Source organism: Crocodylus siamensis, chromosome 4, assembly GCF_052110815.1.
Source record: "Crocodylus siamensis isolate JL-2025a chromosome 4, ASM5211081v1, whole genome shotgun sequence".
Lineage (NCBI taxonomy): Eukaryota > Metazoa > Chordata > Crocodylia > Crocodylidae > Crocodylus > Crocodylus siamensis.
Window position 1 is genome coordinate 6,100,869 of NC_143398.1, and position 26,988 is coordinate 6,127,856.

The 26,988-nt window shown below is 43.0% G+C and overlaps 1 protein-coding gene across 3 annotated transcripts in view; it reads left to right on the forward strand.

The window, feature by feature from the left end:
- The window catches only part of CHCHD3 (coiled-coil-helix-coiled-coil-helix domain containing 3), a 223,496-nt gene that overhangs the window by 166,569 nt on the left and 29,939 nt on the right, over positions 1-26,988 (forward strand). For all 3 annotated transcript variants that reach the window (XM_090041549.1, XM_090041548.1, XM_090041547.1), the window contains exon 6: positions 10,058-10,128. In XM_090041549.1, coding sequence (XP_089897675.1) covers positions 10,058-10,128 — 71 coding nt within the window. The remainder of the gene's footprint in view (positions 1-10,057; positions 10,129-26,988) is intronic.

Sequence of the window (26,988 nt, forward strand, 5' to 3'; positions counted from 1 at the left end):
GACAGGATTGGTATAAGAAGACTAGCCAACATAGTGCCCTGTTGAAAAAAAGGCAAAAAAGGAGGACCTGGGGTAGTATAGATCGGTTAGCCTGACTTCAATACCTGGGAAGTTACTAGAGCGAATTAAAATGATCCAGTTTTTAGTATCTTGAGGAGGAAAAGCTGTCACGAGCAGCCAGCATGGATTTGCTAAGAATAAAACATGTCACACAAACTTGATCTCCTTTAGCAGAGTAGCTGGCTTGGTGGGTTCAGCCTACTTGGGCTTCAGTAAGGGTTTTGATAGAAGTCCCACATGGACATGGAAATATGGTAACCCAGTTGTAAACTACTGTAATGTGGATATAGAACTAATTTAATAGCCATAGGCAAAGGGTAACTGTGAACGGACCCTTGTTGGAAAGGTAGGAGGTTTCAAGTGGAGTCCCCCAGGGGTCTGGTGTTCAGTGTGGCGTAATAATTGAGATGCTGCAACAGAGAACTTCCTAAGCAAATTTGCAGATGACATGAAACAGGAAGGAATGCAAACATGCTGGAGAACAGGAATACAATTCAGAAGGACCTTGATAAATTGGAAAGCTGGGCTAGAGACAAACAAAATGAAATTCAGTGCAGATAAATGCGAGATGCTACACCTAGGGACGCGTAATGAAAGCACAACCACAAAATGCATGACAACTAGCCAGATGTAGCACTACAGAGAAGGATGTTCATGGATTACAACCTCAGTACAAGTCTGCAGTACAGTGCAGCTACACAAAAGGTAAATGTGGATTTGGGTTGCATCAAAGGGAGCAGTAGGGGCAAGACACAGGAGGTCATAGTGCCACTCTAGACTTCATCTAGAGTACTGTGCGCAGTTTTGGGCTCCACATTTTAAGGCAGCAGAGAAGCACAATGGGGAGAGGGTCAGAGGTTGGGTGACCAAAATAAAGAGCTAGGAAGGTAAGCTATTCAAGGAGAGACTGAGGAAAAAATAGGTATGTTCAGTTTGCGGAAAAGGTGATTAAGTGGGCAAATGACGGGCTGTCATAAAGAAGAACACCTTTTCTCCTGCACTGCAGAGAGTAGGACTCACAGTAGCATCTTTAAATTTACAATGGACTAATTTACACTGGATGTTGGGAAAAACTTCATTGTTAGAGCAGTGGAATAGATGGCCTAGGGAAGTTGTGGAATCTCCTTCAGAAACAGGTTGGATAAGCATTGATCAGGGATTCTCTGGGATGGGGTGTTAAATCCCATAATCCAGCCTCTGGTGCCACCTCATTGATCCACGTGTTGTGCCAGACCGTCCCTGTGCTAGCGCCCAGGGTGCGTGCTACACGCAGCGCTCATGGTGCCTGGGTCCCAGGCTGTACCTCACCTGGCATCTGCTCAGGCCAGGATCCTGGAGCTGCCCAGGTGGTGCCACTTGTGCTGGATCAGGCATGTGGCAGGGAAGAGAGAGGTCTTTGGACCTGATCTGGCCCTATAGATTGGCCTCATACCGCTCATTCATTCAGCGCATGGGGCCTGATGATGAGTTTATGGGGGGGAAAGGATGACCAAGGGGAGCTTTGGCTCTCTAGGTAGCGTGGGAGGTGTGGAATTGGTTGCAGCGCAGAGTGGAGGGTATTTGCCTTTCCCTTTGCTTCCAGGCATTGCTGTTTGCTACATGAGACTGCAAAGGAATTTCCCCCTCCTCCTGCTACAGGCATCAGGGTTTTTTCCTCTCTTCGTCAGAAGCACTGGGTGTTATCTACAGTCTGCTTCCTTGGATCTCTTGAGTACAATTTAACCAACTGCTTTCTGCCCTTTGAGTGGCAGGACGTTGATAGTGCCCTCACTATCCTGCTGTACCGATGGCAAGTTAGGGTGTTTTTGATGTTTTCTGCCATTGTGCCTTGTAGTTGCATGAACATGTTATTGGTCTGGTTTTGTGTGGAATAGGGTAGATCAGTAATTCTCAGCCAGGGTCCTGCAGCACCCTAGGGTGCCACCAGATTGATTGAAGGGTGCTGGGAGGTATGAGGAGGTAAGTGAGTGAGGAGATCAGAAGGTAAGTGCAGTCTCTCCAGCCTGGCCAGTGCCCAGCCCCTTTGCAAGCAGATAAGCATGGTAATATATACATTCATTTAGAAATTGGGTGCCGCTCAATTCACAGGAGTTATGGAGGGGTGGTTCGAGTCCGACGAGGAGGACCTTGAGTTCAGGAAGGTTGAGAACTGCTGCAATGACCTTTGTATGGGATGGTTTAAATAGGGATGATCCTGTCTTGAGCAGGTGGTTGGACTAGATGATCTTCTGAGGTCCCTTCCAGGCCTACTTTTCTGTATTTCTGTTATTGTTAAGCTCTGACCAAGGTTTCTTTTTTTTTTTTAATCTTGTAGGGAAAAATGTCTCTGGTCTGGTTTCCAAAGGTGCCAAACAATCTAAGCTTCTGTTCCCTCCAGTGGGAGATGCAAGCATTGAGCACCTTTGAAAATCAGGTCTTTCATTTTTATCTTGCATGCCACTAACTTACAATAAAGGCCAGATTTGTCTTTTATACAAAAAAGAACCGCATCATTTTCTTTGTCAGATAAGCCATTAACCACATAACTATTAAATAAAACCCTTTAAACAGATTGCACGGACAGTAAGTTCACATTGAATTTGTTCAGGTTTGAAGAGCCAAGGCACTTAAAAGAGAATCTTCAATAGGGAAAAGAAGTTGTGGTATATCTGTGCAGTAAAGCCAGTTTCAGCACGTTCGTAATGAAATAGCATGTCTAGGTGACGTTCCTTTTGTGAAATTAAATGAGGGCTCTCGGTTTCTCTTGGTTCTGCTGATAACCTTTTATCCACTTGGATGACACAAGATCTTTTGGAGCCCTAGCTTGCTGCAAGCCTTCTGAAGATTTTCAGCCTTGGTAAAAATGCAGCTGTGCTTTGAGGTTTCACATGGAGGCAAAACAGCTGACCTGTAAGAGCCTGTATACTGATTTTTCTACAACAGAGCTTTCAAACCATTGCCATCTAGCAGGAGGAATGCTTTTCCTGTCCCATCACAGCATATTCTTTAACTAGTGGCTGCTTCTACTTCTGTTGAAGGAAGAGAATTCTAGAGTTGATGCGATTTTAAAATGTCTTTCCTAATATTTGGACAACGTTTCCTGTACTCAGCTTAGCTCATTATTTTCATGTTTAAAAGGTACCTAATTTTACAGAGCGAATTGAGTTCCCTTTTGTTTACAGGCTCCTCCCCTCCCCATACATCTTTCCCAGGTCTCCTTGTTGTGCTTCTTGAAAAGGCACATCTTTGACAAGACCAGCAGATGCAGACACTTGCATCCTTTGAACAGGAGTACAAGTGTACTCCCAACACCACAGCTCAGCTATTTTGGCTTCATTGCATCCTAACCTCTACTGCTACTTTCTGCTGTCTGCTTAGGCCCGGATCTTCTAAAAATTATGCAGATGAGTAACTGGACACAAGATTAATCCCTGTGGGGTTAGTTAGCCTACCTGTACATATGAAGTTACCTGTGTAAATGTGTGCAGGATTTACTGTGGGGTTAGTTAGGCTACCTGTACACATGAAGTTACCTGTGTAAATATTTGCAGGATTTAGGCCTTCTCTGCTCCAAAAGGGTTTACTGTCTGCACAACAAAATACGTAGCATGAAGGCACAGTATAAAGCTCATCAGTTCTCATGAGTAGATAGGAAGGGAAGTGAACACTGTATGCTTTGTTGCAGAAACATAGGACCTCGCAGGAGATTGTGTGGGTTGGTTGTGCTGTTTGCCACCCACGTGAAAATCGGTTTAAATTGGTCCAACTTAAAAGCCTCACAAACTCGCAGTTTGTACTTGTTGGAGTGTGAGCTTATGTGTGTATATGTATATTGTAGACTAACTGTACCTGGCTGCACTACTCCCCAACCAGAAATAGGGTAGCCTGTCCACAATCCCACACATACCTGGCTATCCTGCTTCTAGTTGAGGTGATGGTGTGCAAAGAGCAGTACAGCACACTGGACTACAGTGCAGCATGGCACTGCAAGTTTGCAGTGCAGGCCTGACCTCTGGCAGCATAATGCCATCTGCACTGCAGCAGCCCCTCTCTCCTGTGCTCCAGGTGGTTCTGCTGGTGCTCAGGCAGAATGGAGGAAGAGCGGTCTCACCAAGGTGGAGAGGGAGCATGCAGGGTAGGAACTAGAGTAAGGGAGAGGAGCAGAAAGGAGACTGGGGAGAAGGTTACAAGCAGAACTTTTCATAGAGGAACAAGGGCCCTGCAGGGAGAAAAGTCAGGCATTGCTTGGAGAGAGAGGATAGGAGCAGGATTTGGCAGAGGAATAGGACAGGAACCGGCCAGGAGGAAGAGGACAAGTTAGGAAAAGGGGGAAAGGGCAGAAGAGTTGGTAAGTACTCAGACATAATCACCTTCAAAATCTGGAACAAGCTGAGGGTCCCAGGGTCTCAGCATCCTTTGGTGTCTAGGAAATATGTGTGCATCTTACTGGCAAGGACTCTGTGCTCCATCCCCATAGAGCAGTGATTCTTAACCTTTTTAGACTTGAGGCCCTTGTTAGACTCAAAGCATCCCTCCATGACTTCTGCAAATTGAGCAGCACCCCGCTGCAAAAGCTAATATTTATTACAGTGCTTACTTTGCAGGGGGTTAGGCAGTGGGGATGGAGAATGGCTAGGCAGAGACTGTCCTGAGCCTGTGTCTATCTGCATACCTCCTCACAGGCCTGGAGTGGTTAATCTGCTCAGGTCCTAAGGCACCCTTCAAAAATCTCCCAGTACCCTGGTTATGAGTCATTGCTATGGAGGTGTTAGGTCCACATAGAGCAGTGGTTCTCAATCTTTTGAGACTCAAGGCACCCCGTAGGAGACTCAAGGCACTCCTCAGAAAATGCTAGCTCTTAAATTTTTCCTAGTTTGTGACTGTGGAAAAATAATAGAGGAGTTTTTCTGCTGCAAAGAACTCAGAAAGGCCACAGCAAGTTGAAATGTTTAACACTTGGATTGCTATTTGACCTGGGCTGAGAATCACTGACATAAAGGATTTAGAATCACCGAAAATTAGGGTTAGATGGGGCTTGCGGAGGTCATCTGGTCCAGTGGTTTTCAACCTTCGTTCTTTCACAGACCCCTAAAAATTTTTGAAGGAGGCACAGACCCCTTTGGAAATGTCTTGTGTACTGCAAATGTAAGTAGATAATTACTGACAAATTGTTGTGTTTAAAAATAAAAATAATATCAACAGTAACAATAATACAACCCAAAAAGGTGTTTTGGAGAATTCATTCACATAGGAACATGGCACCAAGGGGGGCCTCTGGGGCCATCAGGTAAAGTCCCCTGCATACACAGGCTAGATTCCCCCAGATTGCCGCATCAGAGCCTCAGATGTTCGCATATATTAGATGTGCCGTGAAGATGAAAAGTCAGGGCACAGACTGACCTAGTAGATATCCCTGTGCCCCACCAGACTTTTGCTGGTGGCCTTCCATCAGTTTTGTCGGACCTAACCTTGCACTAAAAAGGTATGCAGTTCTTGTTCCAAATCAAGCTTTCTGCAAGTGTTTCAAGACACTGCCCATTTTCCCAATGCCAATTCCATCCATTTGGAAAGTGCACTCTCTGCCTCCCTCTCTCACGTGTGCACCCCCCTCCCCCCCATTAGAGTCTGTAGATTGATTTGGCCAGGCCAGCAGTGGGTCTGCAAGGCTGCAGCGTTACCGGGCCCCACGTGAAGTGGTGGCAGGATGAGGCAGGGCTGCCCATCCGCGCTCTGGCTGGTGGCACTGGGCTGCTGCTGGTGCTCAGGTGGCCTCTAGCTGTGGGGGGAGCTGGAGCAGCAGCAGCACTGGCAGTGCTTCCCTTTTGGGAGGGACTGGCATTTTTACAGCCACCTTTCCCGGGCCGCCTACGTGTGCTGGACACCCACGGACCCTGGGTTGGAGACCACTGATCTAGTCCAACCCACTGCTCAAAGTAGGACCAACCCCAAGCAGATCATCCCAGCCAAGGCTTTGTCTAGCCAGGTCTTAAAAACCTCCAAGGATGGAGCTTCCTCCACCTCTCTGAGTAACCTGCTCCAGTGCTTCACCACCCTCCTACTGAGAAAGTTTTTCCCAATATCTAACCTAACTATCTGCTTTCTCCTACATTTCAAGTTAACTCCATTGTCTTATGTGACAAAGGATTGTGCTATAGATTGAAACTTCCCAGCTGGACTGAGGATTTTTAAGTGTAATTTTTTTGTGTTGAAAAACAGTGTAAGTAAAAAAAAAAAAAATCAAGAATTCTGAAGTTGAATTAAAGTTGTCCAGGAGTTGAAACGCAGCTTCTTCAAACATATGCATTTTGGCATGCATTTTAAATTACATAATCTCATGCTGGTTTTTTCCACAGGATGCCCGGCTCAAAGGATTCACAGAGCCCTCTGAATAGGCAGCTCTTAGGCATTCCTGTTTTATTTTAACCTTGCTGCATGGTGTGTGGCTCTATGTATTATTTATTTTACACCATGCAAATTTTACACTGATTGCAGAATTAATTCCATTATGAGCTTTCCTGTGATCCTGTAACTGTGGCATTATAAATGCAAAGGTAGCCTTATTAACAATTCATGTGAGGCGAGATGATTTTATACCCATTTTACATATATTGAATTGAAGCATGGTGATTTAGGTCAAAGCTGTTAAAGGTGTCTGCTGGTTTGGGGTGCCCAGTCTGAGATATCTGGTACAGCATTTTATCTATTAGGAGCAGAGCTTGAACAGCAGCAGCAGTATGAGCACTCAGCCCCTCTGAAAATCACAGTTTCTCAAGTTGGGTACAAAGACCATGAGGAACATCCAAATAGTGACCATTTGCAAAAAGTCTGGCTTTAGCATCTTGCTTCATGTCACGCAGGAACTCTGACAGACTTGGGAAGAGAATCCAGTTCTTCGGGGTAACGTTGAAGTGCCCAAACCATTAGACCCTCCCATCTCTTGTGGAAGTTTCTGAAGCTTTTTGTATTACAGTACACACTTTGCAATTCCTGCAACAAATGAGGCCTGAAAGTTTCTACTGCTGGCACTCTCCTTCACTTCACAACCATGATTTATTTCCTGGGCGCAGTCAGTCCTATGCACTGGATGGGGCAATGGTCCTGAGAAACAAATAGTGTATGATCACCTAATAAAAGCTGTACTATAATTAAATAGCATACCGTAGGGTACACACAAGAGTGTCACAGATGCATAGGCAGCATTAATTCCAGCATTCCTTCACTTTCTGTTGGTTGGCTTTGTATCCTTAATTTTCTTTTAATGTGGGGAAGGCTTAGGGTTGTATGTAATAAATAGAGTTGTGTGTGTGTGTGTAAATATGTGATGCCTAAATCTATTTACCTGCAGACCAAGGAAACTTCTTCATTGACAGCAGAGTAGAGAGAAAAGCTATTATTCATGAAGCCATTACTCTGCTAGTACATTAATGGACAATGCATAATGTACTTCCTATTTGACAGCACGTTATAGCAAGTGTGATCATTCTTAGTCTGTATTTATAACATGGGTCACAGGCCTTTTTATTCTTTGGAATAGGAAGGATTTTTTTTTAAATATTTCATCTTTGAATTCCAGAGTACCTATCTATCTATAAAAATATATAATATGAAAGAAAATCCTGAATGAAATTCAGAGGACGTTATGGCCTAAGAAATGCATGGTAAAGTCAATCTAAGATGACAAATGATTTCTTGATAGCTTGAGTTTAGAGTAGGATTAAAACCTCTTGGCATATATAGCAGCTCAGTTGATCACTCAGATTGCAATTAAAAAGTAGAACAAGTACACTCAGAATATTGTCTTTGTGTCAGAAATGTGCCTTCATGCCTGAAAATGATAAAAAATTACAATCGATCCTTACAACTGTTGTGTTCATCTTTATTGATCAGGCACAAGAAAGATAAATCGCAGCCCAAATAAGATTATAGTAAATGTTAGCATCGTAGGGGACTATAGGTTGATAGAGAGCTATTCATCATCTCAAATGGTGACCTGTCCACACTCACACCATACTCTGCTGTCTAATCACATACCTATTGATTTTATCTACATCCAAGAAACCTGGATGTGACTGTCATTGGACAACTAAGATTGCTAAATGCAAAGGGGTCACTGGTGTGAAGAGGATTTCATTTTCATTTTCTTAGTGGCCAACAATGATTTATTAAAAAATAAACTACCTTTGGTCCCATGCATGAAACCTTGACTTCAGTACAAATGAATTATTAGAACTGACCCTCAGATGCAGGAGTGCAGTGGACCACCATACGCTCTGTGATCTTTTTGTGCCCTTTAGACTCAGTGTATGTTACACAATTTGTTATAATTTGCAGCAAAGTATTAGACTTGAAACACAAGTTCACCCTTCTTCTGAGCTTAGTATTTGTTAAATGATTTCTGTATACCTCCAATTCCTAATGTATTAGGAAAACCCTTGGAAGAAGTGTAGCTCAAATGAAAAGAAAAAAGTCTGTTCTTGCCAGATGGAGCTGCCTCTTGGTACTAAGTGAAATATGTTTAAGGTTTCATCTTAGTCTCTAGTCCAGCAACCGATTTTAGATGGTTTTTTCTGTTCACTAATTTGCTACAGATAACCATTGATTAGGGGATATATAAGCCTGACCCACTGATTGTGGACAGCAAATTACCTTTTTGATGGGGGGTGAGGGGGTGTCCTCTCCAGTTCAAGGCTGAGGCCTTTACAAGAACAGTTTAGGAAAAATATTGTTTATGTCTCTCTCTCTCCTTCAATCATGAAACTATAAAAGAAGAAAATCCAGAATTACAAATTCCATAGGCTGTACTGTGACCATCTGTGCAGGTTAAATATTGCCATAGTATCCACAAAACAATTAGCCTTGCTGTGTAACATTGTTGTACATTGGTAGAGTTTAAAAGTGCTTAGTTTTATAATTGCATATGTATAGCCATGAAGATTTTAGTGGCACGCTAGCTTGATTTATTTATTTATTTATTTATTTATTTATTTATTTATTTTTGGTTTCCCGCATTATTTAAATGTGGCAAATGCAAAAGTGGGTTCTTGTAAGTGCTGATGAAACCTCTACGTCACTCCAAGTCCTCATGTGTTCTGTAATAGGTCCCACATGTTAAAGAGTTTTGAACAGCTTTATTTAACTTTTTATTCTTCCAGCTGTGAAGCCAGGTGCCTTAGTTATACTGTCTTAAGTCCAACTGTGTTAGGGCTCAGATGGAGCCATAAAAAGCTTTTTAAAAATACCTAACATATATTATCTAGACATAAAACGTCAGAACTTTATAGTCAGTTGTCTCCGAATGTTGTATGTCCCGATGTGAAGCCTTGACATATTTAGTTACAGAAAAGTGTACTTCCCTGAAGCTGAATCTTGCTTGTCCTACATTTTGGAAACGGTTGATTTGGTGGAGCAGGAAGAGAGAGAAGTTATTCCAGGATTTAGGGGAGATGGAATTTGTTTCTGGAGCAGATTGATTTAAAGAAGAAAACTCAGTTACTCAGAAGTTTGGTATGTTAAAATAAGTCCCAAGATGATGAATGAGCGAGTAAGGAAGTGATAGGAAAGGATGCATTGTTAATTTATCGTATGACAGAAGTTTATGACAAGAATACCACATCCACAAAATATGTGAGGGATATATGTCTGAGCATACACAAGCATTTATACCATCTCGCAAAAATAAGGATTTAGTGTGTAATCACTCAGTCAGGTAAAAACTTCAGATTTCCCAATCAGAGAAACAGCCTTGTAATTGCTGTATCATAATTGTTCTCATTCCAATTCCTCCTTAAACTCCCCCCTTTTTTGAAGCATTCTTACTCTAAGATGAAGTGTGCACCAATAATGTCTGTGCTTTCTTCTTATGTTTTAATTGTCCTACCTTTTATTTGTCAGAATTAGACTGTGAATAATGTATTGCCAGAACTTTAACTCTTTGCACATTCCCTACAGAGACAAATATGTGTTTGCTAATCTATAAATACCATGTGGATCACGAAGTTTTGCTTTTCCCTCTTTTCAGAGTGCACAGTTCTACAAAGTGACTACGGAGCAGTACCAAAAAGCAGCCAATGAAGTGGAAGCTAGATTCAAGTAAGATCTTTATTTTTGAGGATGTGAACTTGTTGACTTTCTCTTCATGTTATGCTAGTGTTAGAGTGATCCTGCAGCTTGATGGTTCAAGAATTATGCGAGACACACAGATTTATTTGGGGTGATATCTTTTATTACACCAACTGCATGGTTGGAATAAAGTTAGACAAGCTTTTGAATGCAAGACTTGCTTCATTCTCCTTCTGTTCATGTTATAGCAGGCAAAAATTCTGTTCCTGACCTTGCAATATGCTGTGGGTAGGCTGCTTGTTGAAATGACTGAATCTGGGGGAGGTTGGTATTCTGGCCATAGTACTTTACTTGGATAGAACTAGATATTGCTTCTGTGCAAGAGGCCAGTTCTGCCTTCTTTTGGCAAGATAAAAGCATGGAAGAAAATCGTCTGCACGCATTGGTTTCACTGTGAGTAACAAGTCGGTAAAGCTTATTGAAATACCCATTGGAAAATGAGAGCGTATCATCTCACTTAGATTCCAGACGGCCGTCAGTTCTGTGAACTTCAGCAGTCCTAGAAAAGATAGGAAGGCCACCAGTCCTGTTAAGGCTTATACATTTCTTCCATGACAACATGTACACACCTGGTCAGTTCAAGGGGTCCACATCGGACAGCTTCGAGACGAAAAGCGGAGTGAAGCAAGGATATGTTTTTGCCCCTACACTCTTTGGAATTTTCTTCTTGGGACTCCTGAACTTTTAAAGACCTGGGAGGTGGAGAGTATCTTCACACAAGATTGGATGGGAAACTCTTCATCTGTCATGACTTGAGGCGTAGACTAAAGTTAGAAAGGTGCTTATCAGGGAGCTTCTATTCACTGATGATGTTGCCCTGAGAGCCCACAACAAAGACCTACTCCAAGAACTTATGGATCGCCTTTCAAGAGCTTGTCAGGCATTTGCTTTCACTGTCAGCATAAAGAAAACAGTTGTGCTAGGACAGGATCCATCAAGATCCATCAATCACCCTAAATGAGAACTAGCTAGAAGTAGTCCAGAAATTCAGCTACCAGGTGCTACAGTGACTGCTGACCTCTCACTGGATGGAGAACTTAATGTTTGTATCGGAAAGGCTGCCACCACCTTCAGCAGGCTAACTAAAAGAGCATGGAACAATTCAAAGCTTACCATCAAGACCAAAAGGCTACTGTACAAAGCTTGCATGCACAGCACTCTCATGTGGGGTGGGAAAACATGGACAAGTTATGCACATCAAGAGAAAAGGTTAAACAGTTTCCACCTGCACAGTTTATACCGCACACTCAACATCAAATAGCAAGAGAAGTTACCAACACAGAGGTTCTTTAAAGGGCAGATTTACCAAGTGTGACATCCCTACTCGGGCACAACTGTGCTGGCTAAGCCATCTGAGCAGATTGGAAGATGGGCGTATACCCAAGGACATGCTATACGGGGAACTGTCGGAGAACATTAGGATGCCCCAAGCTTCACTACAAAGATTCAAGCGTGGTATGAAGGTATTTGGAATTGATCCTGTCCAATGGGAAACCTTGGCGAGAGATCGGAACAAGTGGCATTGTCGTCTCCACCAGGGCATTAAAGCCCATGACAGGAATTGGTTCCAACAGCTTGAAGAGAAAAAAGTCTGTAGGAAGCAACCAACCATGACCCATACCCTTGCAACTACTGCCACAGATCATACAAATCTCGGATTGGACGACTGAGTCACGTGAGACACTGGAAACGATCTGTGTCATAGGCTGCAACATCCACCGTCTCTCGCAGACGAAAGGATGCCAATAGCAATAATGGTGTTCAGGCCACAGTATATTACAAGCTGCATAAACTGGCAGCACAGTGAGTAATTAGTTTATATGTGACACTGTGTAAGAAAGGGTATAAAAATGTACTTGTTAAACATATATCTTCATTAATGGAATACCAAAACTTGGGTGTCAACGTTGCCTTCCAGTAGAATTAATTTCGTGTGTGTAGCATGAAAGGCATTAAAATTAGCTATTGAAATTTACCCTTGGAAGTGATAGTCAAGTTAAATCATTTTAATTAGTTCTGAGGATGGTGAAATGAAGATACAGCAGTTGATGGGCCAAAGCGATTTTGACCCTTAGCTTTGGACTTTTCTGTTGCTGCCAATTTGTCCATTAGGCAGACGGTGCCATTCATCATTTTTCAGGTGAGCCTGAAAATAATTTTTTACAGCCTCACTCTCACCATCAACCAGTAAATGCTTTATTAAAAAATAAATACAAAAGAGCGGTGTCCAGGTTTTTTTGGTGTGGTGCGAAAACCAGTGCAGAGCCGACAACCCATCAGTTGCTTGACTGTTTATATTAACATACAAAAGCATAAAATATTAAAACAACCTGAAAGTGAAATAATTATGTATGTTACAGTCATAAGAGCTGTTGTGATTTTGCTATTAATGTTCACTTACAAATTTACCAGTGGTTAAAGCTACCAGCACTACGGACTGAAGTCTTTAATCTACAGGAGCCAGGTTTGGGCTAGAGAAGGAGCATTGCTTGACTCGATAGCATGATTCAGCCTTGTTGGGGATGTCAGAGAGTACAACCCCGACTGCTCTGTTTCATAATGATTAATGGATCTGTTTGCCATTAATTCATGTAGCCCGTTTTTATACTTGGTTATATTGTCTGCCTCTACAGCCTCTGGTGGCAGTGAGTTCCATAGCTTAATAATGTGCTACGTAAAAGTACTTCTTGTTTGGTTTAAACCTGCCTCCTGCTCATTCCAGTGGGTGGTCCTTTGTTCTTGTATTTTGGGACTTAGTGAATAATGTTACCTGTTAATATTATGCACACCCTTCCTGATTTATAGAGCTTTGCCACGTGCTCTTTCAGCCTTTTCTTTTCCAAACGGAAGAGCCTAGCCTTTCTTGTCTCTCCTGATCTGGCAGATGCTCCATACCTCTGATCATCTTGGGTGCCCTTTTCTAGACCTCTTTCTAATTCCACTACATCCTCTGTGAGATGTAGCGATCAGAACTGCGCATGATATTCAAGATGTGGTGCACCATGGATTATGTTGTGCCTCAATGATATATATATTTTTTTATTTCCTTTTCACTGTTGTACAGTGAGACAGTGTTTTTTTGAGAACTGTCTAAAATGTCTCCGAGATGTTTGGGGTTTTTTGTTGCTGAATTGTACAAGTTAGTTCACAGCCGGGCATCGTGTATGTATATTTGAGGTTATTTTTCCTCATGCGCGTTACTTTGCGCTTGACACCGCTGAAGTTCATCTGCCACTTTTTTACCCACCCATTAAGTTCTGTAAAATTTTGCTGCAGCTCATCTCCATCGGTTTGGGATTTGACTACACAAAAATAATTTAGTATCATCTGCGAACTGTAAGCTATCTCGCGTGACAAAATTTCAGGCAATACCTATAAAATCTGGGAGCTTAAGAGACAACTTTCAAGAATGTTGAAAGTCCTTCTTAGCTAGAGAGGACCAAAGGAGATATGGAGAAAGGGGTTGTAAAGTTCTTAAACTTGGTGAGACCATTTTCTCTTAATTGGACCCTTGGAGGGAAATAATTTTCAAGGAATTTTAGCTTTCATATGAAAGTAAGGCAACATAGCAGGCTAATTGATGCTATTATGTCTCTGCTCTGCAGATTATAGTACCTACATGTAGACCCTTAGGCTATAAACACAAATGGGTCCTTCAAAGTCAGTTGTCTGTTTTTAGTCATCCACAGATGGCAATTCCCCTGGTGGGGCTTTGTAACTCTGTTTATCATCAGTAATCTGCAGTACTTGTACCCGATTACAGTTTGGCAACAGATCTGAACAGCCCTAAAATGAACTCTGAAATAGGTCTAAAAAAAGTAAAAGAAAAACTCACGATACAAAAGGAGCAAAGACAGAAAATACTGTATTAAAATTACGGACAAGTTGCAGCAGGAGAACTCTCCACAGCCTCCGGCAGGTGTTTTGTGGCCTAGAATTTAAACACGTCCTTAAGTTTTAAGCCTATGAAGAATTCCACTGAAGTCCATGTTACAGCATGGATCGTTCTGTTTTTGCAGAGCCAGAAATACAGAGATTTTGGGCCCGGATCTCATTTTATCCGAATTTTTGAAGTTTGTTGCATGTAGTCAGATTCTGGTTTTGCTCCTTTGCTTAAAAGCAGGAAAGGGGGAGAGAGGCTGACTAGAAAGAATTTGTAAATGCACTAATTCAGTGCATCTCATTGAGAGAGATTTGATAATTATCCAACAAGGGGTACTTGAAATCAGTAAATTTATCTGTATTTTCCCATATTTCACATTTTCCCTTGTGTTAAAGTCTCTTCTTAAAACTGTGAATTTCCGTAGTCTTGAGGGTTTAAACTTAACAGATGTTAGTTAACACAGTCATTTGTGTGTGGTTTGATACATAAATTATGAATGATTTAGTGAAACCTAAAGAAAGATGCTCTTTTGGGTCACCAAGCACTACTTGTGTTCAGTGTAATTGAATATGAGAATCGAGGACAGTTTCAAGCAACAATATTTAAAGAGCTTGTTTAATTGGCTGTAAAAGAAGAATTAAACAGGGTTGAACTGCTAAATTTATAATTCTGTTAAATGCATAAACCAATGCGCTGCATGTCAGTGTGATTTCAAGTTGGAAGTGTGAGATTAATGGAACTAATTGTGGTGATATTAGGAAGCCGCTCCACCTATTTTAAACATGTCTAGCATTTTTGTTCACTGCATGCAGAAAGCTTGCATTTCAGCTTCTCCTTTTAAACAGAAATGTATTTCTGGAGTTAGAAATAATCTCCCTCCGTGTCCTCCTTGGATTTCTCTTTCCTGGCTCTGTTTAAGCCTGGAAAGTACATCACCTTTAGCTTCAGCAGTCTTTTTGGATAATTTCCATCATTTGAAGGAGAAAACTAAATACATGTATATGTTTATATCAGAGAACTGACAGGTCCTCTGTACTTTGTCTGCAGTACTTACTGATGCCTCTTTAGGTACTTCAGTGCTGTATGAATTAGTCTGATATTCCAAATGTGCATGATAAATGTCTTTATCTTTGCAAGGCCCTGATTCATATTGATCAAATTCTAAATTATCAAATGGTTTATCTCTTTAAGACACTAATTCACATTTATCAAATTCTAAATGATCAGGTTCAGTCAGTTCCTGCAGTACACAAATTATATTAAAACAACATTACTAGAGCATGCTGCCTTTTCTAATGCAGGAGTTATGTTACCAGCAGTTACATTATAACCAGAATTATTATATTATGAAGATGTCTCCTTTATAATGAGAAGTTTACACAAGAAGAAAAGAATGCAATATTACAGGAAGAGCTGGGCTTTGGGCAAGGATTTGGGCTTTTACTAACTAATTAAATTTTGCATTTGTATTGTTTTTTCTTTAATTTGAAAGGCTGGTAGCAGGAAATTTGGCAGCTGTAGCACTGACATTTTATTCCCCCGTGGTCTTCAGAGCCAAGTAACATCATGATTATTCATGTAGGAATTGAGTAATTGAAGAGGACAAACTTTGCCTAACATAAATGTTTCCCCTTCACCTTTTGGGTTTCTATTGTGTGGAAGATGTCATTGTTCATAGGTGCTTATTAATGCTGTTCAGGATGTTTAGCTGTCCCTCTCCGGTTCCATTTCTCCCTACCACGTGCAACTCCTGTGGTGAAAACCTTCCCACAGCTCTAAGGGAAGTGTGAGCTGCTAAAGTCATGAAATCAAAACTCCCTTTGGGCAACACTAGGTCTGTGACAGCCATTTCTTGGGGGTGCAGAACAGAAGGCTAAATCTTTCCATAGCATCTGAACGTATCATTTCAGTGCTCCAAAACTCATAGTGCCTATGAGAGCTGAAATCTTGGTCCCCTGCTTTGTGATGAAGGGTGGTTTTTTGTGGGTGTTTTTTTTTTTGTTTTTTTGTTTTTTTTTGAGGGGGGGGGGTTGCCTCCAGTTCTTAAGATCACAAACACAGGACTTTCCATCCAAGAATAAAAATTAAAGGGATGCTAGTACTTTTAGCCATGGGGGATTCTGTGTAGCTCAGAGCATAGCCTGTTATATATGATAGGGAAGCTTATATTTTTCTTGGGTGCACCTACATGAGACGCTTACTGGGGAACTGCTTAATTACCTCCGTAGTAAAGTTTTGGCATGTGCATAATTGTCCCTGTTAGGCCACAGGAAACGAACTCCGCCAAAGGTTAGTACTTGTAAGTACAAGTACCATCCTGCGGTGCCATTATTTAATGCGCAGCAACACGTGTAGATACTGGGACACGAGGGTCCTTCAGTGTGGGGCTGCCTGCCCTGCCCTGGAGCACCCTCATGCCTCAGCCAGCCCCCCTGCAGCACATTGAGACGGGCTGGGAGGCTGACCCCCCGGGCCCGCTGCCAGCCGGGGCTGCTCTGACCTGGCTCAACATGCTGCCATCCTTGATGCACGTGAAGACACTGCACCTGTGAGAAATAAACTCCGGCATGATATGCACCACAGTTTATTTGCATTCATTTTGCATGTAGTTGCACCCGCTGTGTGTGCATGGGCGTGTGAGCCCTGCCATGGGGGAATGCAAATTTATTCTTACAAGATGACTAGTTCAGGATCTTCCTGGAATTTTGCTTTTGCATGTGAGACCTCGCCACTTCACATGGTCCTGGATATCTTCCATAGCTCAGATGGCTTAACTCACTGTATCTGTGGTAGCCAAGCAGCAGCCTGTTTGGTATTTGACAATTATGAGTAGTGTTTTCACTTGGATTCAGAATAGGGTGGGGAACCAGAGGACCTGACAGAGCGTCAGTAGGCTGTATCCCTCCAGCTTGCAACTCAAGTACTATACAGCACCATTTATTAATGGTTATAAAGCACTTTTGAGGTCTTGCCTGGAAAGGTAATTTAGAGGCACTGGTTGGTTATTTTATTATCATTTGTATGGACAGCAAGAGGGAAACACACTAAATATCTTTTAAATAGTCTTTAGTTTAACTTATTTTGACCTAAAGAAAATAGAGACAATTAAAGTTTATGAAGAAGTTCTGTTAAATGAATAAGAAAATAAAACAGACCATGAAATGTTGCCTGCACGTAAACCCAGTGGTGTTCATTTAATGTACTTAAGGAAATATGATGTAGAGAAGAATGGTAGTTTTGAGGCTGAAACATTGGACTGCGACTGAGTAGAGAGGGGCTTATGAATTCCCTGCTCTTGTTACCTGTGTGATCCCAAGTATCTCACTGAGTTATTCTGTGATTCAGCCTTGCCACCTGTGAAATGGAAATAATGACACTTGCTTTCCTCACAGAGGTGTTATGAAGATGAATTCAGTTGTCTCCATGAGCAGCTCATACAGTGAAGTGCTGGGCAGCCTGCACAAATACACAGATGGTTCTCTTGTTTGTGCTTACAATGCAATACCTTTCATGAAAATTAATTCATTTAAACAAATGTGAATATATTTAACATTATATGCATCATAAACACCAAACGAAGCCTACTGAGTACTGCAAAATATCAAATAGCATTTTTCCAGTACATGAAAACATAAAATTACTTGGAAATAATCAGCCAGATTGTGCATGCCTTCATCAAGCTGAACTTGTAGTAACTACTGTGGAAACTTTACTTGACACAAGGTAGTGGGATCTAAAGATATACTTTAAATAAGCTAACTCTTTCTCGCATAAGGATAGCACACAACCTATTAGCACTGCATCATAGTCAGGGATTCTGGTTTTCTCTGTTTAAAAATCACAGAGTCTCTGATTTAAAAAGCAAAAAACCAAAACCTGCTGTTAAAATGAGACATCACTAATATATCTACATCTATATATAGGTACCAATTGAACACAAAGGATGACTGATATATTTACAATTTTAACACAATTTGGAAGTCTGCCAGTGCCTTAATCACTATAATAAAATAAAGTACCTATAGATTTTTGTATTTGATTGTGGGCTTTTTATCATGGAAGATCAGAGCTCCCTCTGCCCCCTTTGCTCACTAGGGCACAGGTCCAGGCCCCTCACTCCCAAGCCACAGCCTGCCAGCCGTGCTGGTGCCCCTTACCTCCCACCCACGGCCTGCCTTCCCTAGCCCTGCTGAAGGGCCCCTGACTACCAGGGCTATGGGGCCAGGCACCCGGGTCCCCCGCAGCAGCGCCTGAACCCCGGCTGCTACCGATGGGAGGCAGCGACGGCTGTGGGGGAGTGCAGTGTGGAGCCCGGCTCCTCCTCCCCCACGGCCGGAGCAGAGCCCGTGGGGTGGGGTGGGTTGGGTGCAGGCTGCCTGCTGTGGGCTCAGGCTCCGCGTCCTGCTGCCCTCCCCCCGGGGCCTCCATGGTCCACTGAGCGAGACCCATCGGGGCTGGGCAGGGAAGCTCGTTGCCGCTGCTGGCAAAGTGCCCCCTGCCCACGTGGCAGCAGTGTGGGGCACAACTCTGCGCCACTGCCCCTGTTGCTGCCGGGCAGGCAGGGGGCGCTTCTTCAGGGTGGTGCACCGCTCCCAGCAGTGGCAGCAAGCTTCCCCGCCCAGCCCTGCTCTTCCTTGCCATGCTGGGTCACGCCTGCTGGGCTGCAGAGAAGGCAGCGGGACAGGGAGCCGGAGCCTGAAGTGGGCACCCTGCCTCTGCACCCCGCTGCGTGCAGATCTGGGGGACGTGTCCCCCCCGGCTCCATGGGGGTGTGCGCAGCAGCGGGGAGTCAGCCCCAGCCAGCTGCCCCCTGGCTGCCACGTGCACGTATATGTGCACACAAGCCCATGGTGCCCTCTGCCTGACTGCCCTCTTCCCGCTCCCTCCAGCCCCTCGCAGGTTGGGGATCTGCCAGCCTGCAGGAAGCTCTTTGCAAAAGTGGAGAATCCAGGTGTTTCTCTGTTAAAATGAAAAATCTGCTTTTTTTCTCAGTCAAAAGGGAAAATCCATGGTTATTTTCTGTTTTTCCATGGGAAACAGAAAACCTGAATCCCCAATCATAATTGAGCCATTCTAATATTACTTGCCCTGGTACCTGAAACAGTACTGTACTCGAAACTGGGTATCTTTGAATATTGCTATATGTTGGTATATCCTTTTTACGTTTGAGAAATAAGGACTGAAGAATATTTTGACTTACCCAGGGTTACTCAACAAGTCAGTGGGAGAGTTGCAGTTAAACTCAGTATTTCAGCGTTCTGGAAATAACTCTTTATTGAAATCTTGTTCAATCCTAACGGGTTCATTAGGACCTTAGGGTGCACTGCATGATATTTAGCACAACTTATTCATGAGTGAAGAATGTTTCAGGTGTTTCAAATGGTGTTAAGCATAACACTAAACTTGACCACTTAGGGCATTTACACACATACCTTATCATGCTGCAATGTGTTGGAGATCTAGCACATGCGAGCTGATGCACACTGCGTTGCATTGTGTGCAGTTGTGTAAGTGGCAAAATGTGTGTCAGCACACCAAAAATGGCAGCGGCATGCTTTTGAACTAAAACACCTTTGATGTATTTTAGTTCAAAAAATGCTACCATTTTCTCAGTGCTGTTGCTCATTTCACTGTTTCTACAAATCTGTGTGCCGCAGCGCCGGGCACTTTTAAAAGCACCCTGTGCTGTGGCACAAGCTTGTGTGCAAATGTCCCTAGGACCTAAGGGTACGTGGACTTGGTGCATGACATTGTCACCCCTTTTCTGTTAGAACAGTTGGTCAAAATTTGGGCTTCTGTAGGTTGTGTCACTTTGGAGGAGAAACTGAGGATGGAGTGCATCTTTGCTGTCCTGTTGATGTCAGATGAACGTACACAATCCTGTTTCCACGAACCCAGAAGGAATAAAGCAAAAGAAGCTAGATTCATAGAAGTTAGGGTCTGAAGGGACCTCAGTAGGTCATCGAGTCATCATCCCCCCTGTCCCTCCAGCCCTGAGCAGGAAAGAGTGCTGGGGTCAGATGACCCTGGCTAGGTGCTTGTCCAGTCTCCTCTTAAAGACCCCCAAGGTAGGGGAGAGCACCACCTCCCTTGGAAGCCCGTTCCAGACTCTGGCAACCCTTGCCATAAAGAAGTTCTTCCTGATGTCCAACCTAACTCTGCTCTCCATCAATTTGTGCCCTTTGTTCTTAGTTACTCCAGGAGATGCCCTAGGAAATAGAGCATCTCCTATTCCCTGCTGCCCTCCCCGATTGAATTTACAGGCAGCCACAAGATCACTTGTCAGCCTTCTCTTGCAGAGGCTGAAGAGATCTAGGTCCCTCAGTCTCTCCTTGTAGGGCCTTGCCCGCAGGCCCCCAGCCTTATGAGTCGCCTCCTCTGGACCCTGTCGAGGTTGTCCACATCCCTCTTGAAGTTTGGCGTCCAAAACTGGACACAGTACTCCAACTGCGACCTGACCAGTGCCGTGTAGAGGGGGAGCATCACCTCCCTGGACCTGTTTGTCATGCATCTGCTGATGCACGATTAAGTGCGGTTAGCCTTGTTGATCACTTCCTCACATTGACGACTCATGTTCATCTTGGAGTCAACCATGACTCCACGATTCCTTTCTACTGCTGTGCTGCTGAGAAGGTCATGCCCCAGCCTGGAAGTGTGTTGATGGTTCTTTGTGCCCAGGTGCAGCACTTTGCACTTCTCTTTGTTGAAGTGCATCCTATTTCCCTCTGCTCGTTTTTCCAACCTGTCCAGATGCACCTGGATCCATTCCCTACCCTCTGGTGTGTTACCTTTGCCCCATAATTTGGTATCATCTGCAAACTTGGACAGGGCGCTCTCTACGCCCTCATCCAAGCCACTGATGAAGACATTGAATAGCACCCGTCCAAGGACCGAGCCTTATGGGACCCCACTGCCCACATTTTTCCAGGTCGATATCAACCCATCCACCACCACTCTTGGGGTGCAGCCCCTAAGCCAGTTTGCCACCCAGCTGACTGCAATCATCTACATCACTGCCTGTCAGCTTATTTATGAGAACAGAACGTGATACCGTATCAAAGGCCTTCTTAAAGTCTAGGTAGATGACATCTACCTTGACTCCCGCATCTAAGCATTTTGTAACCTGGTCATAAAAACAAGGTTAGTCAGGCAGTGAACCCGTGCTGATTTCCTTTCAGCATTATTTCCCCTGCCGGGCTCCCACAAATGTGATCCTTAATGATTTTTTCAAGAGTTTCCCCAAGGAGAGAGGTGAAATTAACTGGCCTATAGTTTTCCAGTTCCTCCCTCCTCCCCTTCTTGAAAATAGGGGAGGAGGGAGGACCACATTGGTCCTTTTCCAGTCCTCCGGGACCTGACCGGAGCACCACGAGCACTTGAACAGCCATGCCAATGGCACTGCTAGGACATACCTGTGGTATGTGTACCCCTCAGGTACCCCAACACTCTCTCTCTCTTTCTCTCTCGCCCCTTCCTTCTCTCAAAACTATGGGAAGGAATTTGGTGCGCCATGCATTGTGTGGCGTTTTAAATTCGCCAGTAATAATTTGGTGAATAATTCAGCCCTCCTAGCTTTGGCCAACATCCCCTCTAGCCCAGGTACATACTTGAGTTGTGCACCCCTGATGTAAAAGGTGGTAACCCTACCCACACCAGATCAGACATCTCTTATATCATGGCCTTGCAGACACAGTCCTTTTTCCAGCATATGGCACACATTAGTCTGTAAATATAAAATCCCCTGGAAAATTGAGTGTTGGGGTAATTATTAAAATTTTCAGAAGTTAGGGGGTACTTAAAAGATTGAGAAACACTGTGCTAGGACACTGGCCAATTCCTTCAGCACCCTTGGATGAAGATCATCCGGACCCGCTGATTTGAATACATCCAGCCCCTCCAAGTGCCCCTTTATTAAATCTGCACTAACCATTGGTGGGCTGCTGTCCCTCCTGTGTCTATCTGTGACCCATTTGGGAGATTTGTCTTGGTCTGTGTCTAGGAATGCAGATGCAAATAACTCATTGAAGACCTCAGCATTGTCCCCCCTCTCTGTCACCAGTTGCCCTAATTTGTCCTGTTTGCCCTAGTTTGTCCTTTGCTCACAGTTCAAAACTTCTTCCAGTCAGTTCTCAGCCCCAAAGTATTTTTCTGTCAAATATTGTTTCAATATCCAGGTTCAGAAAGGAGCCTAATGGTCTCTTATAGTTATCTCAAGGGCAGCAGTTATCCCCACCAGTTGTCTCCAAAGCAGTCTGGTACTTTAGACCTGGTATCAGCAGCCTATGGCCCATGGGCCAGGCTTGAGCCATGAAACCTTTGTATCCATCCCATGGACGTGGAGCTTTAGCAGCCTTCAGTGGCTGGGGGCTTTGGCTGGGGGCCCTCTCCCTGTGCTACTGCCAGGATGATTGCTGATGGTGGCAGTGTCCTAATGCTTGTCCACCTCTACCTGGACTTTGTCATTGTGGCCTGAAGCAGGAAAAAGGTTGGCGACCCCTAGTTTAGATGAACCCATGTTAACACATACAGAGACATGCTTTGAACAGTTTCAAAAAGGCTGAACCCTAACCTTTATTTGCTGATATAATGCAGAAGCTCTGGTATATTAAACCCTTGAAACAACGATCATTTCATAAATGACAACTTAGTTTTCCCTACAGCAACCTAGACATTTACTTTCTTCTTTTGATCAATACAATCCATTAGGAATGTAGAGTATCCAGCGCAGTGATATGAAATATTAATTGTGTCCATTTTAGCTGGATGAAGTTTCTTTCTGAATGAGGGAGAATGGGGGAACGTGGAGTAGTGGCTGTGTTTCATCCCATGTCCTATATCGTAAGTGCAGAATCTTGTCTTTTGTTTGCATAGAAGAGTATGGGTTTCATTTAGATATTCAACAACTGGAACTTGAGTCTTTGAAGTAGTTTCTCCAGGCCAGCAAATAACATTTCAGTGCATTTATGGGGACCTGAGGACATGCGTCCTCACTTCCTCCACTGTAAGCCCAGGACTACCACAAGAATAGGTACAATCCACCCACCCACTCCAGCTCAGTGAGCCCCCAAAGTGACACAGTATGCCTGGCACTCATCTGGATTCAGAAATCACACCTGGGCTAGAGAGCTCGAGAGTGATTTGCAGGCTACTTTATCTAAGCTGCCTGCACTGCTGCGCTTCATGTTTTGCATGTGCAGGAGTGAGTGGGTGGATCGTGCTTCCTGGCAGCAATCCCGATCGCAGCACAGAAGCTGTGTATACGTAGCCTAAGTGACTTATTAATTCATTTTTATACTATGCTATAATCAAGATCTTCATTAACACAACCCAGACCATGTCTTACTATGTCTTGTGTGTCTTTTCCTCCCTTCCCCTTATATAAACTTGGCATAAGTAAATGGAAACCACCCACAAGTTATCACCAGCTTTTTGCTTAGTTTAGCAAGTCCTTGATGGAGATTAGAGATGCAGTTTTCTTTTTCTTTCCTTCCCCTTTCCCTTTTCCCTTTCCTCTCCCAAACTTGCTAAAGTCAGAACCAGAAACTCCTTTCACTTGGCATTGACTGATGCTGTTGAATTAAAGGAATCACTGCAGTTGAAATATTCATTCACTGTGCTAGTGTGGTTTGTAGCTTTTTTCCATTGTCACATGCTGAAGCGGAAAGACTTGATAGGGGAAAGAGCTCATGGGGTAATACTGCAAGACTCCCATATCTGCTCACATGGGCCCATTAGACTTCCTTATGGAAGCAAGTGAGTGAAACTCTTCCTTCACACATCAGTGGCCAACAGTTAAATTGGCACGTTCCTTATTTTTGTGTACTGCTAATCAACCAAGTCCCTTGAAAATTGATAGATGCACTCATTAAGGGCAGTTCTTGCTGCTGGCTGCAGTTTCATGAGCCACTCGCAACCAATGGGAACTGCTGATTCTCGATGTAGTTGGCAAGTTGTACTCTGCAGTGATACATCTGGCTTCACACTCCCTTTCAAGGACTAAAGCCTTTTGTTTTAATATGTTAAACATCCTTTGCTGGAATTTTACATAAAACACAAGTCAGCTATTTCCCAATTACATTATTAAAACAAGGGAGGCTAAAAGCTGTAGTCTCTTTTCTTTTCTTTTTTTTCACACATTTGTTCTGTATCTTGTAATTTTGCATTGCTGAGGTTTACAAATACCTATTTTCCTTCTGAAGCAGCCATCTGTAGATTCAAAGCCTACAAATCTCACAGCCCCCGCGTTAGAGCACATAGCAGCAAGCCTGTCTGCTTGAGAGGGAACTCGTTCTACACAGTTGATGCTATGGGTTTTTAAAGTAGCGTGCACCTGTTTCTGGTTACAGGGTGAAGAATGAATTGCCAATTACTTCAACATGTTAGAACATGACACTTCATATTTTCGAAGCATGCGATACCTTTTTAAATACGGCCTCCAACTATGAAACCCTTTGTTCCCAAAAAAAAAAAAAGAAAAGAAAAGAAAAAGAAAAGGGGGGTGAGGTGGAGAGAAATCAATCCTTGATCAGTTGCTAATATTTGTATGTGCAGTCTGCAGGAAGCGAGGTCAGTGCCACTAACCTTTGTTTTCCCAGCAGAGCTCTTGAACAAGATGAAGTGATCAAAGCAGGATGCCAGTACATCATCACAATCTCATTACTTTGCAAGCTGCATGCACAGATGCCGCTGTTGCTGCATCAGGCATCAGTGATTTACATTCATAACACCTCCTTTACAGCTCATTTGCTGCTAGTGGTAATTAACCAGTTCTTTTCTTTTTTTGCAGTAGTGTTGATCTAATACTTGATCTACAAAATCAGTGAAGAAAATAGACTGCAGTCATTCTGCGTAGAACCCAGCTAAGCGCAATCACAGTTGTCAAACCAAAGTGTGTATTATACAGTTTGGAAACGAACACTAAATCACAGACTTTATTATAGTCAGAAAATGGGCTTCGCAAAAATAGAATTAAGAGGTTGCATGCAGTACTTTGGGGCTTTTTTCCGTAGCTTCTTTATCTTAAGCGAGTTCAGAAATCATAACTGATTTTTTTTTTTTTTTTTTTTTAAATCACCAGTATAACAACTTGGACATAGTATCCTGATATTCAAACTATACTATAAACTTGCTGTCTGTTACATCAGTAGTCATAAAACTTTGTAGAATTTAGAATCTGGAAATAATGTTGATAATCCTTGAAACAAAATGGAATTTAATTTACTCCTACTTAGTAGCTGTGTGAGCTTTGAAAGGCTAACTGCAGCGAGGTTTGTGTTTTTGTGTTTTTAACCATAGGAAGGTGATTTTTACTAGAAGGCATTCAGTGAGCTGGTAGGTCTAGTGAGAAGGTCTGAATAGTTGCTTTTGTGACCAAAGCTGCACATTTAAATGTATAACAGGGTAGGTAGTTGTGTTAGTCTGAAGTCCAGCAGAAGGCAGGGTAGTTTTAAGGTTAAAACATTTGATTGTGACTAAGGAGAGATGGGCTCAGTTCCCTGCTCTTGTATCCTGTGTCATCTCAAGCACATCACCAAGTTATTCTATGATTCAGCCTTGCCACCTGTAAAATGGAAATAATGACCCTTGCTTTCCTCACAGAGATGTGATGAGTTCAGTTATCTCCATGAGCAGGTCATATGCTAAAGAGATGGGCAGCCTCCTTGGCAATAAAGCCCCAAAAGTTTATGTAGGGTCCATGCATTTTCTATCATCCAGGCTGCGTGAGCTTCATTTAAAATAAAATTAAAAAGTTTGCCATTAATTATGAAAATATGCAGTGTAGCCATACTGCAGAACAGTAAATAGAGAGTAAAGTTTGAAACCAAATTTATATTTTTATGCTGGCTTCCATGTCCTCACGTTTCAGCATTTTCATCAAATCATAGAAAATAGGGCCTTGGGAGATCAGCTAGGTTCACCCCTCCGCCCCAACACCGGGTTAAACTGCACCTCGGCCGTTCCCAATGCACATTGGTCTAACCTGCGCTTAAAACTCTCCGGTGACGGAAATTCCACAATCTCCTGTTCTAGTATCCACCGGGCCTTCCAGTTAGAAAGTCTTTGCTATTGTCTAACCTAAATCTCCCTCTTGCAGTGTAAATCCATTACTATTTGTCCTGTCACCAGTGGACATTGCAATTTATTATCTCCCTCATTGTAGTAGACTTTTGCAGATTAGAAGATCATAATCATGGCTCCCTGCAGTCTTTCCTCCCACTCTAAATTAAATGAACCCAGTTCTTTCCTGATAGTTCGTGTTTTCTAGACCTTCAGTCATTTTTGTGGTAGACCTTCAGTCATTTTTGTTGCTCTCTTCAGTTGATCAACATCTCTTTTTTTGTTGAAACAGCTGAGCATAGTACTACACCCAAGGTTTTACCAGTGCTGAGTTGAAAGGAAGGTGCCTTGTGCAGAGGACTCCTGTTAACATCTCTGGATGGGGCTAGCTTATTTGTCCTGGCAATACATATCTGCTTTATAGACATGGTAGGTGTAGAGCTGGGGCAATCAGCAGTTTAATAAGAGATTGATGGGGATTTTAGTACCTGTGGAGATCTAGAAGATGGATCTGAAGTGGTCATTTTCGGGTTTCTGTTGTAACAAACCATTCTGATGGACAAGGCAGTTTGTACCTGAGCTATCAATCCACGCTGCTTGAAGGCTTACAGAGACAACATCATGCCAGTTTGCAGTCTGTTCACTTAATTGTTTGTTCAATGGAGAGAAATTTATTCAGCAAGGAGTTGGTAAGAAGTAAATTATGTAGGCTCACAATATGTGACGCTCTTGTAACTTTGTTTTTGCATTTATATTGTGCCTTTTATGTTTAGAATATTTAACAGATAGTGCCCAGAACAACGGCCTCTTGATTTTTATCTTGGGGCTCTGTATCATACAAATAATACACAATAATGTAGGTAAGTGCAGCTATCCCAGTTTTATAGATG